At 38.9% G+C, this 20,839-nt stretch overlaps 1 protein-coding gene across 1 annotated transcript in view; it reads right to left on the bottom strand.

Moving 5' to 3' along the window:
* Positions 1-2,384: 2,384 nt before the first annotated feature.
* LOC136678217 (vasorin-like) overlaps positions 2,385-20,839 on the bottom strand; it is a 28,225-nt gene continuing 9,770 nt past the window's right edge. Inside the window, exon 2 of the mRNA XM_066656183.1 lies at positions 2,385-7,782. Coding sequence (XP_066512280.1) covers positions 5,696-7,768 — 2,073 coding nt within the window. The 5' untranslated portion in view covers positions 7,769-7,782 and the 3' untranslated portion in view covers positions 2,385-5,695. The remainder of the gene's footprint in view (positions 7,783-20,839) is intronic.

Consider the following 20,839-nt stretch of genomic DNA (forward strand, 5'->3'; position numbering starts at 1 on the left):
TTAAGGTGGAACAGTATGTTTGACAGATAAACTGGTGTTTGTACTTGGCTAAAGTTTAACTTGTCTGAAAATCTCTATTCACTTTTTGAAATACCACACAAACCCTTTTGTATCTCAAGTTGTTTTGTTTTGTAACACTTCCGGTCTGTGTTTACCGGTCAGTTAGCCATCTCTTTAAGTACTTCAAAACAGCAAAAAAAGCAAAAAGCAGGAGCAGAATGTAACCCCCATTTCATGTGAGATACAGATAACTCACAGTTTAAAGCTCCTTAGCAGTTTAGGGGTTAATTTGATTGAGCTGAGTCTGATGCACTAAGATGTAGCCAATCATATTGGACAATTTAGTTTGTCCCGCCTCAGCTGCTGCTTATTGGTGATAGCTAATGCAGCAAATAGCGTTTTTTCTTTTTTATTGTTCTTTTCTCTCATCATGCCCTGGAGGAAGGAAGTGTAGCTCCCAGTTAGCCTAAATAACAATTAAAATCACAGTTCTTTGTTGTTAAAAAAGTACCTGTTTGAAGATACAGCTACCAATAGTTGACACAGTGTCGAGAAGACTCTCTGTGGTTTATAACTTATAAACAGTTTTTGACGAGTTTAACGGCATTCTCGCTAGCTATGCTACAAGACCACATAGTCTAATATAATACTCAGTTCAGTAATATACATGGACAAGATTACTTAATAAAAACTGGATAAAAGTTTAAATAAAGCTAAAATATAGTAAAACTGTTGGTTTTAACTCAGTTTAAAGCAAAATTAAATTAATGTCAAATAAATGAAGGTTTTTTTACTCATAGCAGTTGCTGGTTCTAGAGCTTTTGAAGAAAACTGACTAACAGCTGTACATTCATCCCAGGGGTATATTCCATTTAGTTCTTAAAATGGGTTTGTGTATAATTAAAGAGAAATCACTATTGGTTGGATATAGAAAGTTTTATTGAATGTAGTATATGTTGTGAATGAATTATCTCTTTGGGTTTTATATCTGCAAAGAAAAGAGAAAATATTTTAACTTTATTGTATGGGAAAAGTACATGCAAAATGTGAAATACTTACCTTGTATGTTATGGTTCTGAAGACCTGTATGTGAAAAGTTGTTTTAGTTAGTAAGAAACTTTGTGTACTGTAATGTTATTATTACGTGATGTAATAACAAGAGATTGAATATAACTAAGAGTGAAGGTCAGTGTGATTTAGATATGTTTACTGTACCTGTTTTGCTTAAGCAGGTCAGGTTTTTAGAGGGCATTGGAAGTCCTAGAGAGTGGATTTCCCCATTTCATCTTAGAACCCTTCTGTGAAATTGATGGCGATGGCAACTAATGGTTTAACATTTTTTTGTATTTTATTATTTTTTATATTACTTGATTTATTAGATATTATTTGTTGGGTTTATTGAAATTTAAAGGTGTAAACTTAGAACAAGCTACATAAATAGCAACAATAATGTCTCACAAGCCATATCTTGTGTTTTGTATGTTTAATAGTATATGTATATTTTTAAGTAAAGCCAATCTTTTACTTTTTCTTGTTTGTGGTTCATGCTGACACACACCCCCACCTCCTTAACCAGCCTAGACATACTGGTCCTTAAAGTAGCAAACTCCTATATTTCCCGTGTCTACTGAGCTTAATTGATGCTGTATATTACACAGATTACCAAGTTAGACAATAGGAGTGTTACAAGAACAATATCCTCAACTCTGTTCGTTTGGAGTTCTCTCTGTTGTCTAAAAAACTCCAGATGCCTGTTTATTGCCATTAGAGATACAGCAAGTCTAGTATACCAGACCAAGACTTTTGGTTCGTAAAATCATATGATCTGTGTCAAGCATGCAAAATAATCTGCAAGCTTCTAAATGAACACAAATGGGAAGAGTGAGAACAAAACGACAGTTCTCCAGAATCTTCTATATTGCCTTTAAAGTGTAGGGGCAAAAATTGCTTTTAGTACCTTTTAATTTCAGAAGAAACACTGGACCGGCTGGTGCCTGCAATATTGATGGTGACTTTTGTTGAATTATCACTTATCACTATTTGGAAGAATTACGTGATCAACTATTGCTCCGTCCAATAAAGATTGAACCTTGCTATAAAAACCTTGATATAAAAAACTAACCTAAAATTTCCAGTAACAGAAATCAGCTGACAACTGTAGAGTTCCCATTTTGCATTTTTCCACACATGCTATCATCCTTATAAGTATTAGCAAAGGCAAAATGTGATCCAGGATCTGTTCCCTTGATCTGTGAATGTGAATCTCTGAGTGTCTCAGCAGGTTACTTTGTTTTTCCTTCAAAGTTACAGAGCTTTGCACAATCCCAGAGTAAGATTTCATCAAGAAAGAATGCAGAAAAAAGCACATTTTTTTTTCTTCCTGTATTTTTTTTAAAGACATCAGGTTTTTTTTTTTTAAAAAACATGTGTACATGTATGTGCTTTTACTTTATAAAAAAAAAAAAAAAAGACCAAGCCTCAGTTCTGTATACACAAAATATTACAGAGAAAAATAATAAACTTCCCAATGTAAATAAGGAACTTGAAAGAAGAGTTTAAAAATGCTTCAAATAGTTTGAGACCCTCTTGCTGTGTGATGAGGCTCCTCTTTCCAGTTTTAATGTTTGGATGTGCAGAGTCTGTCTGTGCCAAATGGCCTGCACTTGTGTAAGAGTGCTACGGTCAACAGAAGACTCTGGAATAACCAATCAGTCCTCAAGCTGATATTGTTTTCTATGAAGTCAGACTGGCATGTCATAATTAGTTATAAATACACTGCTGATGAAATTTGAAAGATAAGGTTAGATTAAAGTAGAAAATCCATGCACATTACAATAGATACACATTTTACCAGAAATTTGGTCTGAAACATTCTTTTTTTTTTTCTTATTTTAGATATCTTCCCCAGTTTTTTTTTCTGTAATTCCACTAATAATTACACTGCCTTTAAACTTGGGTAGTGAAGGCAGCACATATTTCCTCTTTCAACTTTGAATCTAGCCCCCACTTCTAGATTATTTGGTAGGCATGGCAAGATTTTCTGTCATCCAACCACAAATATAAGCACCTTGTCATTTGACAGGATTTCTTTAGTATAGTCAGAAGGATGACTGCACTGAAAAAGAACCTGATACCCACTGTTAAATATAAGCGTGGCGTAGGGTCTGTGAGATTGTGGGGCTTTTTTTCCTCCTAAAGCTGTGGGGAACCTTGTTAGGGTACTGGGATTCACCTTAAAATACCTGGACATTTTAAAGCTAAGAATATGAATATAAGCTGATACCCACTGTTAAATATAAAATAAGTAACTACTCTTATTGTGCTTTTTTTCTTAGAATGAATTTACTATGAATTCATTAAGGTTGGAATTTTCTCAACAAAGATTAAGTTTTTACTCATCTTTACCAGGGGTGGCAATAATTGTGGCGTATTGTGATTATAGAGCAAGGTCAGTGGGCAAGTGTTTCTAAAAAGATCCACTGTGTCATAACACCATCCTTCCACAATCTCACTAACTGACTGACCCAAGCTACTTCTGTTGTTCTGTTCTGCACTTTGACTTCAGATCAAACAGCAGACAAAGGAGTGGCTTTGTTAAAACATGACTCAAAAACAATTCTCAGTTCCAAACAAGACCATGGATAAACACAAAGTTCACAGAGCATTAAATGTTGTCATAGTCTGTTGGCAGCAAAGGCCACACACACAGAGTGCAAACTTTTGAGCCTAACAACCTACAACAGAGTAAGTACTTCCTTCAGTTTGGCAAGGACTCTGAATTTCATATTTGTTCTTTGTTTTTGTGTTGGTGTACTGTATGAAGATAATTTATTTAAAGATTGCCACTGCAATAATTTGCATTAACCATTACAGCACTCATGGGTCAATCATAATGACCTTTAAGACAAAATTACATTGAGTAACTGTTCTGGTTTATCAGTCAGTTTAAATGAGGAATCTTTCTATTTATATCATGAAAATTGTTTATGTATTTAAACAATTAATTGCATTTTATGATACTTTCATAATTTTTACATTTGTACAGCTTTTGGATTCTTGTTAAAATGGAGGCTGTAGCTTATGCTGGCAATTTACATAGATTAATTTAACAGCTGTCCTGTATAAAGTAATATAATATAATCTCCCTTGAGTTCAGGACTCTGCTGTAAACATTAATCACATTCTGCAACTGTAGGGGGGAGCCCAGGAGCAAAACTACTATATCTTATCTAGTGTGCCTTTCAGTATCTGTTTCATCATGTGTAATTCATTATAATCATACACAGGATAAGATGTAAAATATCCTATGCCAAATCCTTAGTGTATAACATAGGGCCCATCACACTCTCTTCCAAACTGTAGCCACAAAATTCCATTGTTTGAATCCTTAACACAAAGGTTGCTATAGCCATTTATTATTCACAACCAGCTATCCTTAACAACTATGCTTACTCATTGAGCCCATCACATGAGTACCCAAACCACCCAATGCATCACTAGCCCTTAACAGGGGTCATCAGGTAGACACCACCCTCATAGGTGTTTCACTAAATTAAGCCCACGACACCTCCAGAAGGCTCAACAGTGAAGTCTAATAATTAAAAATGAAATCTGCCATTAAGACAAATGTCAGATGATGGACTACAAACCAGCCTCTCTCTATGTGGATGGAAGATGCATGCTAGTCATACACTCACAAAGCAAGTATAATATTGATGGTAGGGGTAATCATCTCAATGGTTTCAAGATACAAAAACCTAAATTAAAAAAATAAAATATTAGCTCAGAGAAAAGAAAACCTTCACATAAAAAAAAACAAACTATACAAAAGGGATAAACATTATCTTCATGGTAGGTTTTGTTTTTCACAGCAAATCTCTGTAAAAGGACACAACTGGTAAGGAGGCATCTTTGAAGCTGCAGCATGAAGGAAAGTTATCTGAAGAAGCTGTCCATGATCTCATCTTTAGACCTTTTAAAGGACTTAGTCACAGAGCCTAAGCTCAAATCAGTGCACAGTATCTCAGACGAGCAAGGACAGTTAACGCATCTTGCGTCAGTGTATGTTTTTTTTCCCCCTCTAGAGAAAGAAAACATGCCCTTGTACATCCATTTGGAAATTTAGTAACTTCCATTTTTCCATATAGTCAATAAGTACTGGTCCTTTCCTTTATGTCTAAAATGAACAAAATAAATTCACATTGATCTTCAATCTCTAGACCAGGTAGCAAGGTTGATAGGCCAATACAAGTCCAGTCAGGTGGAGAAAAAAGGTACAAAGTCTAAAGCCTGATATGGTAAATGTCTTTTAGATTTCCATCCTACGCTTCTTTTATCATGTTCTTCTCTTTGTCCTAGCACCAGCATCACTAGGCACAAAGAGTTATTTAAAACAGTGTTCTCCTGTCCAACAACACAGTACTTAATAATGTGTGGTTTCTAGTTTCATTAGAGAGCTATGCAATTGAAGCTTGACATTTTTTACATGCAAAAAAGGCACTATTGTCTTAGCAACACAGAATACCTTAAGTTGGCAATTGCACTTGTTTCAAATACTTTTACAAATTCAGTTTTAACACTCAGACATGTCTAAAAATGTTGCAAACTGCTCATTTGCCCACCCTGTGCGGTGTCTACACTTCACCCGCCTGCAGGGGTAATGGGTCCCCTCCATTGCCCTCCAGGGGCCTGGAGCCTAAGCAGCACTTTTTTGCATTTTAATATATGAAGGTATCCGAGCATCTGTGTTGTTGTTGGCAGCAAACTGTTCTTGGATCAGCGGCATTGCATATTCCATGCCACCATGAGATACTTGTGGGCAGGGCATGATCTCTGGATGCTTTGGATGTCCAGTCCCATTTTCCAAGCATGCCTTGACGCCTTCTAACTCAAAAGGAGTCGGCTCCCCAAGATCCAGATCTTCAGGACTTTTGGCCCTTCTCCTGCGAGAAATCACCACCACTGCTGCAATTATGGCCACTGCCATGACCACAGCCACTGCTATTATTATGGGTACAAGAGTAGAGGAAGGTTCACTTATAATCATACTGGGTTCATGAGATGGAGGTAAGCTTCCTGCAGTGCGAGCCTCCATGCAGGACACCATGTCATCCACTGGCTCACCGAGTGGGCTGGCACATACAGAGTAGGTGCAGTTGGGCTGCAGCCCTCTCAATGTATACTCAGGGTAGGATGGAGGCACGCTGAGCTGTATGGGTCTTCGGTCAGGTCCAGACAAGTTTCGGAAAGTCAGGCGAATTCCACGGATGTGTGGCCGCGATTCGATGTAACGATGAAGGTCAAGTGTGATAGAGGTGCTGGTTACATGATGGGAGCTGATGTTGTCTAGAACAGCTACTGTGGCTACCACATAAACCCTCGGATTCAATGGAGGAGACTGGGATTTGCCCAGATGCTCACAGTAAATTCCAGATGTGACTGGAGGACACAGACAATCCACTTGTCCCTGTTCATCAAACCTGCATGTGCCCCCATTCAGGCAGATGTTTGAGGGACACATGTATTCTTCAGGTTCCTTGTAGGTGCTGGGAGAAGCTGTTTCCTCAGGAGATAGATGTAAGTCTGTCTCAGTGGATGGCTCCTCAGTAGGATCCAGAGGAAGGAAGGCCTGAGTGGTCTGCATAGCAGTTGTGGCTTCTGGTGGACTGCGTGTGCTGCTGCTGGTAAGTGAATCAGACAGCTCAGTGGTGGATGTGGGACATCCAAAATCCTTTTTTTCCAGTTCAGCCAGCATTTTGCCTGCATTTACAGGGGGAAAGTGGCAGCGTGTCACCTCTGGCTGACCAAGTTCAATATTTTTCTCTTTCAGCCAGTTGGGGAACCATGCAAGTGGACACAAGCAGTTGAATGGGTTTTCTGCAGCTGTGAGATGGTTCAATTTTGGGAGCATCTGGAAAAAACCCTCAGGGAACCCTTGCAGATTCAGGCTACTTAGGTCCAACTTCTGCAATCCTACTAGATTCTGGAAGTCCTCTTGCTTGAGTGGGCCTAAAGGGTTAGAAGCGAGGTTAAGACGGATCAGCCCTCTCGCTGATTTTAGTGCAGGGGGCATTCTTGCTAGCTGGTTTTGAGACACATCCAGATCATGCAGGTTCCCCAAACTTTTCATTAATCCTTCATCCAAGTCAGTCAATCCCAGTCCAGCTAACTTCAGCGACTCCAGGTGTGGTGTCTGGAGGTCAGCAGGTCCAGGAGCAGGAAGGCTGTTAGAGCTTAGATCTAACAGGAGCAATCTGGGTAGATGGAGAATAGGAAATATATTGATCTTATTTCCCTGCAGCTTCAGCTCCAGCAAGTTCTTTAGATCTTTAAATGCAGCTGGGTAGATGCTCTTGATGCGGTTGTTGTGGAGATACAGCCTCTCCAAATTTACTAGCCCAGCAAAGCTGTCCTTGGATATGTGAGTAATGAGATTTGAAGAGAGGTCTAGATTGTGCAGTGAAGATAGCGACCCAAAAACGCCATCTGGAATCTCTGTTAGCGCATTTTGGCTCAGGTCGAGCATCTTCAGCTCAGACAAACTGAGGAAGTCCTGCTTTTGCAAGGAATTGATGCCATTCTGGAACACATACAGATCTTGTGTGGAGGCAGGTAGATTGAGGGGCATCGAAGAGGAGCGCCGTTGGATGCAGAAGATGTATTGTGGAGAATTGCATGTACAGTCTTTTGGACATGCACCACAGAGCGTCCAGGGAAGTATCAGCAGGGAGAACAGGAGGAATCTCCAAACTGGGGTCCACAGCCACATCGTCACTCCTAGTTCTGCAAAAAGAACATAATCAAAATTATTAACATCTCAAATTGTTGTACTACATACTAACATTAAGTACTATATCATGTTCATTTTGAATTTCATTACTATCATATTATGAGCACCCTGTACATTATTTGTTGTTTCATTTGAGTATCTGTGTGTGTTTTAATAAATGAAACCTATCAAACAATCCAATAAATGTAAATGTTATATTTACAAAGCATTTGTAAATGCTGGAGCCTACCCTGAATCACTGGGCACAAGACAGGAATACACCCTTGACAGATTTTTGCTTGGCCAGTACACCAAATCAATATGTGTTTTTGGACTGTGTGAGGAGGAGCCCATGCAGTCACAGAAAAACAGTCACCCAAATCAGGGCTTAAACCCACAACCCCAGGAACCTGGGGCTGTGTGACAGCGCTACTACGCCACCTATTTTAAAACTTATTTGTACAATAATTTGGGGTAAAAATGTTCATTTTTCAATTTATATTAAAGTTCCGTCACAGTGTTTTATTATATTGCAAGGAATAAAATAAGTCACAATCTAATCACAATATATGTTTTGCAATGCTCATCCTTTCATAAGGGCAGTTAGAATTTTTCCAGTTGTGGTCAAAAATGCCAGCCATTAAGATGAAAAAATTCTTACTGACTTTTGTGGGCACGTCAGTGTAGTGTAACTGACACTACTTTGTGGTCTGACTAAAGAGCTCGAGGATATGCTTCTCATTTTCCTTCAGGGTTTGCCAAACGCACAGGCACCAGTATAAGCATTACTTTGGATGGTTATACTGTTGACCTGCCCAAGGTAACACACACCGTTTTTCCAGTTCCACTGTTTGTTTGGCAAAGACAACAGGCAAGGTTTAGATTCTCAGCACAGAGAGTGTGTTCAGACCAGCCCACCCACTGTGACTGACACACACACACACAAATATCTGGCTTCATGAAGTCAGGAGAGAGACGGACAAATAAACCTAGGCAGCAGTCAAGTATGACTCTGTCATTCTACCTCTGCAGCAACACCACCTGCACCCAACTACAGTTACATCTGCATGCACATACAAGTGTGTGTGTGAGGTGCTGTTTTTCTACACTAATATGGATAATCTAATCTGAGCTCACAGGCAACATTGAGGATGTAATAATAAATTATTCTGTGTGTGTATGTGTATTACAACATGAAAGGCCCCTTTGTATACTCCACTGTAGCTTTTTCAGCAGGCTTGAGGGCTATTTGTATTGGATGAGTTATCAGGAGATTTGTGATGTGGATGTGTGCTGCAATGTGTGTCTGCATCCACACAGAAGTTTCAAGTGACTTGTAAATTCTATGAACCTGGATGTTTAAGGAACTGATTAACATTTGCAGAAAACTATAACTTGATGATATTGTATTAGGTGTACAAGTTTTAATTATTACTATTTTTTGTAACATATAATTCCAAATTCTCCTGCTCTTTTGTCATTTATGGTAACTGCTGTGTAGCATTAAGAATGAAAATTATGATTTTATTCCACAAAATAACCTAAAAATGAAGTATTAATACACTATGTTCACGTGTACATTTGGACAATTTGTACAATATTATCCCCAAGAACAAATCAATGCACATTGATTTCTTGATGTAACACATAATGAATACAGTGAATTATAAATTCTTCTTGCTTGACATTTTCAAACAAATTTTTTGGGTTTTTTTTGTTGAATAAAATTACAATTGCCATTTTAATACTATGCAGCAGTTACAATAAGACAGAAGAGTAGAAGAATGTTCATTCATTCATTCATTGTCTGTAACTGCTTATCCAGTTCAGGGTCACGGTGGGTCTGGAACCTACCCAGAATCACTGGGCGCAAGGCGTGAACACACCCTGGAGGAGGCTCCAGTCATTCACAGGGTGACACACACTCACACCTATCGACACTTTTGAATCCACCAACCAACGTGTGGTTTTGGACCATGAGAGGAAACCGGAGCACTCAGAGGAAACCCACACAGACAAAGGGTGAACACTCCAAACTCCTCACAGACTGTTACCTGGAGCAGGACCTGAACCCACAACCTCCAGGTCCCTGTTTGAATTTTTAATGACAATAATACATAGAAAAGAACGATCATTGTAGCACTAAGCTTCATATCTGACCATGATCTAAATTATATCACCACCAAACTAATGATATCACCACATTTACACAAAGAGGCTAGACACATATGGATTTAATTTAACTAATGACCTTTAGACACTCATTTGCCATCTACATTTATTCCTTACTTATAATCACATATCTCCTATTTCCCTTTTAGTCCTCTTTCATCTGCTATATATTGTTTTGTAGCTTAACAGTCATCTGTTTTCAGAACAGCTAAATGTATTGTCCTTGTGGTCACTTACTTCCTGACGTCAACTGTGGCCTCCAGCGACTTAGTGGAAAAGACACTGAGACGGCAAGTATGTGTTTGTACGTGTGGTGTTTCAGTTGGAATCATCACCTTCTTTCTAACTCTATTTCTATTGAGTCAAAAATTAGATGTTTCCAGAATCCCATATAAGGCATAGATTCACAACCCTGAGTTTGGTGTTTTATGCCTTACATTTATGAAGTGATGACAGCTAAATCAATATCTTTGTTATAGTTCTTCTCAGACAAAACCTGCTACACAATTAATATCAGTAGGCATTTTATTTTATTTGTTTAAGTCCAGGATTAAGCTTAATACAGACATGGCCAACAAGATGTGTGTCATTGGGGCTGAGAAATTCAAGGAAAATATCTAAAATAACTAATTACAATTTATCAGACCAATTTTGCAAATAATATTCTCTACAAGTTAAATTACTTTTACCTCAGACAGCATTGAAAAAGGCTTGTTTTAGGCTTTATTGCCTTGTCTAAACAAAATAACAGAAAGCAAAATAAAAGCAAATACAAATAAGCTTATACACTACCCTTAGAAATAGCAATGTATCCAACGACAAACAGTAGAATGAAGCATCTTTTTAATTGTGACTGTAGTGGTTATTTCCTGACATATTTGTAATCACCATTGTGGCTGAGTCACAGTATAGAAGTGCAGGTTTTATGAGCAAATAAGGTTTGCTAAGATAAACAAATGATTGTCTTAGACAAAGCAGAGAAAGTGTCTGTAGCAGCCTGGACTTGAAGATGTGAAGTCTTTTCCTGCTTCAACCACACCCTCCAGGTAGCATCACCTGCTCTTATCTCCATTCCAGTCAGTTATTCCAGTCACTAAAAGGGGTTGGCCCAAACAAAAAATGGGACACATCAAATCCAAATATAACATTTTGCCTCCTACACTGATAGAAGGGCAGAAAGCTCCAGATCACAGCACAGAGGTATTTGGTTGCTTTTTGCTCGTTAAACAACATGTTGATGATATGGGCTTCAATAAATGTTAGCTCGTGTGATTTAAAAATGGGAAAATAAAAATATCTCTCTTTCATCTTTCAGCCCTAAAGTAACTCCACAATGACTTGAATATGTAAGTATATTTGAAAACGTTTTCTGTTATTTGCACATACAGGGATGTTCTACACCCTTCAAAAAAAATATGTGCTAAAAAGGGTTCTTTGAGCAGTTCCATAGAAGAACCACTTCTGGTTCCACAAAGAACCATATTGTTAAAGAGATGTGTGAGTGTGAAGAACCTTCGAAAGATTTAAACATCCATCACTCAGTGTTAAGGTTCTTTATGCATTTATATGTATTAGCAACAATGGATCATTCTGGAGCCAAAAATGGTTCTTCTATGGCATCGCTCAAAGTACATTTTGTCTGTTATTTTTATATTTAGGAGTGGACACCAGTGCAGAGTTACAGATAATGTTCTAATGAGAGATCTGGAGTATTTCTTTAATTTATCCTCGGTGTTAATTTGGAGTATCAGTTGAATATTTTGAGGCATGTTGTACAGTGTCTTTGTCCCAGAGCAGCACTCCTACACAAAATAGAACAAATGCGACTAGCAATAGAAGAACTACTCAACTCTCAGTAACACAGTTAAGTCTCCCACCCTCTCTCTACCTTACTCTCTCTCTCTCTCTCTCATAAAGTCTGATCCCATCGGCATGGTCGGAATGTTCAATAACTAAAATATCTTCAGCAAGATCAAGGAACAAAGGCCTTTGAGTAATACAGGTACTTTGACTCTCTTTTTAACTAACTCTCTTTTTCTCTTTCTCTCTCTCTCTCTGTGCTGCATAATTGCTATGCTACTGCTATTTACATTACAAATATTTCCAAAATATTCTATGTTGATCTACATTTGATCAAAAGTTATTTTTGTACCATAATAAAAATATCATAATATTTTTTAAACAAATGAAAAATACAGAAGTGCAGTCAATAAGGAATGTTAAACTAATATGAGTGTAGCTGATTGCATGTCTCATGTGATTACTGCATATAAGTGTATAATAGAAATATAAATTCTTGACAGAATAAAACAACAATTGTCAGAGAGTAAATGTGCAGGTTTAATGAGAGATGAACTTGATAAACCTGATTTGAGCCTGTGCATATGTGTGTTTGTATCTCGTTGAATTCCCTGGTCATTCATTCATTATCTGTAATTGCTTATCCAGTTCAGGGTAGTGGTGGGTCCAGAGCCTACCTGGAATTATTGGGCACAAGGCGGGAATACACCCTGGAAGGGGCGCCAGTCCTTGACAGGGCAAAACACACACTCACACCTACGGACACTTTTGTGTCGCCAATCCACCTACCAACGTGTGTTTTTGGACTGTGGGAGGAAACCTGAGCACCCGGAGAAAACCCATGGGGACACGGGGAGAACACACCAAACTCTTCACAGACAGTCACCTGGAGCATGAATTGAACCCACAACCTCCAGGTCCCTGGAGCTGTGTGACTGCGACACTACCTGCATCACCGTGCCGCCCTGGTCAAATACACATTATTTATTTATTTATTTTATTACATGATTTTCTTAGAAAATCTTTATTAGACATTATTTAACACACAATATAAAAAAAAACTCCTTCATTTATCTGATAGTTCATGTTAGGTTGCATTTTATTTACTGTTGATATTTCCAGTATGTTCAACAGAAAGATCTTAAATTGGAAACAACTGGAAACAAAATTGTCCTTGTCTTTGTAAACAAAAAACACAAAAAGGTTTCATTTGTCTCTGGTATTCATACATATACCCCTGGTAATTGTATACAACTAGTATATGAATTGCATCATGATAAGATTATAGGCATATGCATTTCGAAATCTGATTTCTACATAGCAAAGTTTCATACTGGAATAAATGGAATGCATCTTTCTTGATGAACATCCTCACTGTCATGGATCATGTGCATTGTTACGTATGTACTGGGTGGATATATGTGATGTATGCGCTTATGCTTCCAGAACATCTAAAATGTGTCTTAGACCACCTTGTAAAATAGTTTGTGCAAATCTGTTTTAAATATGATTTTAATTACATATGTTTTAACCAAGATCTGTATTTTATGTAGATAATATCTGGATATAGTCCTGATGCTCAAACTGTTTGAAACGACCAGGCTTAAACAGGGTCTGAAAGTTTCGGTTCTAGAAATGTCCAAAAATAAACACATACACACACTTAGATCAGACTTTGCTCTCTGAAGAATTTAAACAATGCAGCACACCTTAATCTTTGTTGCTGTGAGGCTGCTGTCAGACAGTAATGTGGCTATAACCAAGTTGCTGGAAGCAGCAGAACAACTACAATGCAGAACCTTCCCTTTGGTTCCCCGGTCTGTCTGTCTGGGTTATTTATTTATTTATTTAAAAAACCACACACACCTTCACCTTTCATAATTAACAAATTGAACAACTTTGAAACATTGCAATGTCATTCATTTTCTGCAACCACTTATCCAGTTCAGGGTCACGGTGGGTCCAGAGCCAGTGGGCGCAAGGTGGGAATACACCCTGGAGGGGGCACCAGTCCTTCACAGGGCAACACAGACACACTTTCACACTTACAGACACTTTTTGAGTCACCAATCTACCTACCAACATGTGTTTTTGGACTGTGGGAGGAAACCGGAGCACCAGGAGGAAACCCACGTGGACACAGGGAGAACACACCACAGACAGTCACCCAGAGTGGGAATCGAACCCACAACCTCCAGACCCCTGGAACTGTGTGACTGTGACACTAACTGCTGCGCCACCGTGCCGCCCGTCATTCATTCATTCATCTATAAACATTATATCCTGTTCAGAGCAATGGGCCGAGTGCCTACCAGGAAGCACTGTGCGCAAAGCCAGTATATGGCACAAATTGCCAGTACATACTTAAAAATACACAGTACAGCCCTGGGTTGTCCATGTGACAAAACCCAGCATAGACCAATATACACTATCAGTCCAAAAATCTTCACACTTTAGCTAATTTAAGATGTACTAACTGCTGACATATATGTCCAACTGTACACAAACAGCTTTTATAATTTTTAATAAAAATACTGACCTACTCTATAGAATGAGACCCTCTACAAACATAAGGTGTCAGTTGTCATTGTAATTCTTCTCATTTGTGAATTGCGCTTTTTTTTCATCTGAAGTTGGCTGAACAGGTGGATGTCTGATCTCTTGTGCAAATGACTAAATCCACTGTTTTGTAAATAAATGTTGTTGTTGGGACACTCTTGTTGGGACAGGCAGCTCAGTCAGTGGTCAAAGGTCACTGGGGTTAGACTGTGGGTCAGGCAGGCCTTTGATGTGTGTGTGTGTCAGCAGCTTCTCCCCACATCATAAGTCATCTCTAAAATGATCATGTCCTGCATATAGGTTTCATGTTGCTGTCATCAGATTTAGAGGAAATACTCTATATGGCCAAATGTTTGTGCATATTTGCTCAGCTAGCATTTTTTTCTGAAATGTAGTTTGTCACTATTTGCTGCAATAACAGCTGCTATTCCTCTGGGAATGCTTTAGATTAGATGCTGGAGTAGTGCTATGAGAAACTGATGGCATTAGCCACATAAACAGATCTAGTACTGGTGTAGGGTAATTAGTTCTGTTTCACAGTCACCGCTCAAATGTAATCACTCCAGAGATCCACTGCTCCCAGAGCCCAGTACTGGCTTTATACCCCTCTACCCAATGCTTTGCATGGAGCGTGGTAATGTTTCATTAAATTGTAATGATTATCTATAGAGGTTTTACCATCCATTTACAGTGGATGCACCTTAAAGGAACACTATGTAATATTTTCATCTTGAAATTCTAGCTTCAAAATCCCTCTGATGCTCCACTGACCTGTAATAGGAAGAAAAGGGCTTCTGTTGTTGCTACTCAGGGCTCAGCAATGCTGAAACTGCACTATGTACCTTCTGGAGGAGGGTAGGAAACCACACCGTTCCCTGCTCCTTCCCATTGGTTTCATTCATTCATTGTCTGAAACCACTTATCCAATTCAGGGTTGCGGTGGGTACGGAGCCTACCCAGATTCACTGGGCGCAAGGCGGGAACACACCCTGGAGAGGGCACCAGTCCTTCACAGGGCGACATACACACTCACACCTACGGACACTTTTGAGTCGCCAATCCACCTACCAACGTGTGCTTTTGGACCGTGGGAGGCGGTCACGGGGAGAACACACCAAACTCCTCACAGGCAGACACCCAGAGCGGGACTCGAATCCACAACCTCCAAGTCCCTGGAGCTGTGTTATTGCGACACTACCTGCTGCACCACCGTGCCGCCCCATTGGTTTCAGTACAGTGCTATAAAAATTAAATACCCTCAGAGGAGTCCCAGAGCAAAAATCATTGCTGCAGAGTGTTTACTTTTTCACTTTTAGAGCACCTGAAATTATAAAGAGTGGTTTCCTACATAGTGCAGTTTCTGTAGTGCTAAGCCCTGATTAGCAACGACAGAGGGTTTGTTTTCCCTGTTACAGGTCAGTGAACCATCACCATGATTTTGAAGCTGTAACTTTAAGGTAAAATACTACCTAGTGTTACATTAAGCAGCTAAATTAATATATTTCTCAAGTGCATCTCCAACAGAGCCACCTCAAACAGATATGACAAATATGGCTGGTTAGCACACACACACACACAGAACTAACCCCATTTAATGCATAAAGACAGACACTTACTGGATAAAGACGCTTGTAGAATGAGGTGCTATAAATTAGAGAAAAGCTCTTTTTCTATGGCCCAGGGCTGCCTGGAGATAGTGTTACTGTGTGTGTCTGCATGGACTTCAAACACTGCTCTTTCTTTCCATCTCTTTCAACACATACACACACACACAACTGGATCAGGTTCCTTGCTATACCCTCTGACAATGTGCATTTAAGTGTGTGTGTGTGTGTGTGGTGAGAGAGACAGTGAAACATGACCTCTGAGGAACATGACAAGGACACAGCTAGAACATCTCCAGTCCACTGCTGACACACTACTGCTGTCACTAACATTCATCTGTCAACAGTATCGGTCAGTAGGGCAGATCTACCTATTCAGGCAAACAGAGGCAGGATGGTAGATTTCTGCCTCCATTATAAATAATTGTGTCAAATTTTTGAACGCAGCCTGTGTGTGATGGGCTTTATGTTACATGGTGAACGTTCTTTGGAACTGTCAAACCTATCTAAGTTAAGGTTAACTAGTTTAATCTCTTCCTGTATCTGCAGAGGTTTATAACTGCGATACAATGACAATTCACGGGACATCACTTTAACTGAATACATTCCTCCGTAGATTATTAACTTTCAACTCAGTACCCCAAGCAGGTGAGGTTCAACAAACCAGCTTAAATTTCATGATTCTATACTGCACACATGCAAGAAGTGCCTTAAATATGTACACACAGATGCCAAGATGTGTACCTGTCATACACTCCACCCAACTTGCTCTACTACACAAACACGCACACACACACACACACAATACCTGATACATGCCTCAGTATTCTAAGAATCTGATACAGTGACATATCTTTCTTTCTTCTTTTTCTTGTTTTATCCCCCATTAACATTGTCTCTTTCTCTGAGAGTTCTGTCCTCATGCTAACAATTTGTTAACATTAGATGTCATCTTTGATGTTCAGAGAAGATTTTAGAAACAAGTACACACATATAAGACTCTTGCATACCCAGTAAATTCTGACTATTAAAATGAGTCAAAGCATTTATGCTTCCATCACAATGTTGTGGAGCAACTGCAAATGAGACTAAGGCCACCATTCTCAGTGTCACCTATACACTACGGGATCTGAACTGTGGAACTGTCTTCTCTGGAGTGATGGAACTTAAATACAAGCAGTTGTGGCTTTTGTGTTAAAGAACTAAATAGCTAACATCACCACATTATCTCACTAATGCTCTTAAATGCAATCAGATCCTCACAACAATGCTGCTACATTTAGTCCAAAGTTTTGTGTTGCCAACAGCTGTACAGTACAGAGAATTACTGTAGCAAAGGAAGACAAAACTCACATTTAACCTTCATTTAAGAAGAAATATTGGATGAGCAGGTGTCTAGAATCTTTTGGTTGTGTAGTGTTCTGACACTAGAGAAATTGACAGCAATAATTAAATACATGCCACTAATATCTGTCATACCTACAGTGCTGCATAGTTTTCAGTAACACAAACATACAGGTGCTGTAACAGGTTAACCGTGGGCAGCAGTAGCAAGAAGATCACTCAATAAAAAAAAGAATATCAGCTTAAAGTTATTTTATTTCAGTAATACAATTCAAAAAGTGAAACAGAGTGATCTATTTCTAGTGTTTATTTCTTTCAATGTTGATGATTATGGCTGACAGTAAATGAAGACCCAAAAGTCATTATCTCAGAAAATTAAAATAATCAACACAAAACACCTGCAAAGGCCTTTAAAACGGTCTCTTAGTCTGGTTCAGTAGGCTACACAATCATGGAAAAGACTGCTAATTGACAGATGTCCAGAGAGCAGTCATTGACACCCTCCTGCTGTATCTAAGCATATTAATGGAAAGTTGAGTTGAAGGAAAAAGTGTGGTAGAAAAAGGTGCACAAGCAACAGGGATAACTGCAGGCTTAAGAGGATTGTCAAGAAAAGGCCATTCAAAAAATTTGGGGGAGATTCACAAAGAGTAGACTGCTGCTGGAGTCAGTGCTTCAAGAGCCATCACACACAAACATATCCAGGACATAGGCTCTAACTGTCGCATTCCTTGTGTCAAGCCACTCATGACCCAGACACCGATAGTAGGGTGTTACCTGGGCCAAGGAAAAAAAAAAAGTGGACTGTTGCTCAGTGTTCCAAAGTCTTGTTTTCAGATTAACGTAAATTTTGCTTTTCATTTGTAAATCAAGGTCCCGGAGTCTGGAGGAAGAGTGGAAAGGCACACGAGGTTGGTCCAATGTGTTATATATCAAGTCCAGTGTCAGAGCAGCTATCTACTTGGAAGTTTTAGAGCACTTCATGCTTTCTTCATTTTCCAGCAGGGCATGTCACCTGGCCACACATTACCACAGTATCACTGTGCATGATTGGCCAGCAAACTCGCCTGACCTACACCTTTTCAAAAGGAAGATGAGAGACACTAGACCCAACAATGCAGACAAGCTGAAGGCCGCTATCAAAGCAACCTGGGCTTCCGTGACACCTCAGCTGTGCCACAGGTTGATGGAATTCCCATCCCAAAGCCATTGAACGGAGCTCCATAACTCCAGAGAGGACAGATCCACTTCTGCACAGCTCATGCTTTGGTACCTTTTCTATCTGTACATTGAAATAGCTGAATTCAGTCACTAGATAATATATTAAATAAATATTGCTTATGGAGTTTCTCTCTCTCTCCCTCTCCCTCCATTTTGCCTAACCTGTTTAACATGCTTGCTGTCATCAAAAACAGTGTTTACAATGCGGAGACTTTTCACCCAGCACCACTCAGAGTACATGCATACACACGCTCAGACACCTGCCATACAGGTACACACACGCACACACACTTGATCACCTTCTGTGAACTCAAACACCTCCAGTTTCCTTAAGAAATTTGATTTAATGTTGTGAGCTACTAACTGAGCTGACACTCATACCAGCAATTAAAGCTTGACAAAATCAAAACACATTTTATATATTTCTTGATCTGCCAAGATATATTTAGTGCCTGAAAGGTCCTCTTTTAGTTTTACCCTGGAGCTATGAAGCTAATGTATCTAATGGAAGCTAATAATTAGCATTGTACAAACCACTCATCTAATTCATCATACAGCATTCAAACAGTGTCCAGTTGTTAAATAATGTCTAACAGACTTCCTTACATGGTTGTGGTTTATTGACACACTGCTGTACAGTGTTGAAAACCTTATTAGCAATTCAGATTGCACAGTGCAACTTGGTGGCCAGTACATGTACACATTTTTAGCATCACAGCGGGTAAGCAAAGTCTGCTTTAGTTATGGAAGTTAATTGGGATTTTTAAGGGTTATCCTACTTAATCTAATAAATAATGTAATAATTTAATCAAATTCCAATTATTTCATAGGACTCCCCCCTTCACACAATGCTGCTAAGCTGGGAGGATGATGCCTTTCCTGAAACACTCGAAGATCCACGATCATGTTTTCAAACTGCTCTTAACACAATGCTTTTGGGCAGCTCAACATGCATGGAGGAGAACACTAACTTCCTTGTTATGTTAAGTTAGTAAGCACCATACTGAGTGATGGGGGCAATGACCCAAACAGTTATTTCCTCTCATGCAAGACCAGGCTCCGATCTCTTGAGGAGATCTAAAAATCTGGAACCAAGTGCAGAATAAGAGATCTACAAAACAGAATCTAAAATCTGTAGATGCATTTTGTTTGAAAAATATAATTGAAACAACTGAAAAAAGATTAAGACCATTATCAAGGAAAAAATATGAAGCACATTTGTATTTGACAAAACTGCAAATAGTCAGTGCATATTTACCAACATAAAGTGCATACCAGGCAACTGCCTTTTCAATACTACAAAACCATACTGCTGTAAATAACGTACAAACAGTATTTAATAAATGAAAGTGCAAATGACAGTAAAACACAGAGACCAAAAAATGGACAAAGAAAAAAAAAGGAAATAAACAAAAAATCAACAACAAAGAACCACAATATTGTTGTCTAGCAAAATTTTTACTGTTGATTTGTTAAGTATCTCAGTTCAGTAGCCTTCTTTTTAATGTCAGCATTTAGGACCACCACCTGCTCTCTCTTTTCCTTGGCTCGCCATCTCAGGGTGTGTGACTTTGTTATTTGTGTTGCCATTTTGGTGCCAGCAGAATCCTCTGCTGCTTCTGCCATTCTTTTGGAGACTCACATACACCTTCTAATGATCTCCTCTTCCTTTTAAGTTCATCAGGTTCCTCCATCACATTCTGATTTAGTTTTTTTCTTTTGGTCATTTTTTTCGTTTTTCTTCTCTCTACATCCAGGTGTGCTCTGTATCTGGTGGCACTTGCGTCACTCCTTCACACACATCTGACATGATCACATATAAGCCTCTGTGCAATCATTGTTTCCTTGGTTACTCTGCAGGTCTCCACCTCTTTATTTGCTGAAAACCCATATTCAACATCAGCTTGCCCATGAGACAAGAGCAACACATTTTTTGCTGAATGTCTAGAGATCAGGATAAGAACCACTCACTTTGGATGTAAAAATACATCAACACTGGATTACTCTGTAGGACATGAAGTCCAAACCTCTCACTGTATAGATTTTTGAACTGCTGAGATATTACATCACCTGTAGTTAGAATAGCAAAGAATAGAATGCCATGAATTTTATTTGATGCAGAAGAACAATGTCAACACATAGCATCACGATTAGAATAGGAAAGTAGCTTGTAACCCAATAATTTCATGATACCAGAAATGTGCAATTGAATATGTTGGCAAACATGGTATATGTTGACCAGGCTAATGTTTCAAACCAAAAGAGTTTGTCTATAAAGAGTTTTATAATCCATGTCTTAACAATATTCATTCATGTTGATAACAAAACAGAAACCATAATTTAACATTTCATTCTATTCTTATTATAATTT

This window comes from Hoplias malabaricus, chromosome Y (genome assembly GCF_029633855.1).
Source record: "Hoplias malabaricus isolate fHopMal1 chromosome Y, fHopMal1.hap1, whole genome shotgun sequence".
Lineage (NCBI taxonomy): Eukaryota > Metazoa > Chordata > Actinopteri > Characiformes > Erythrinidae > Hoplias > Hoplias malabaricus.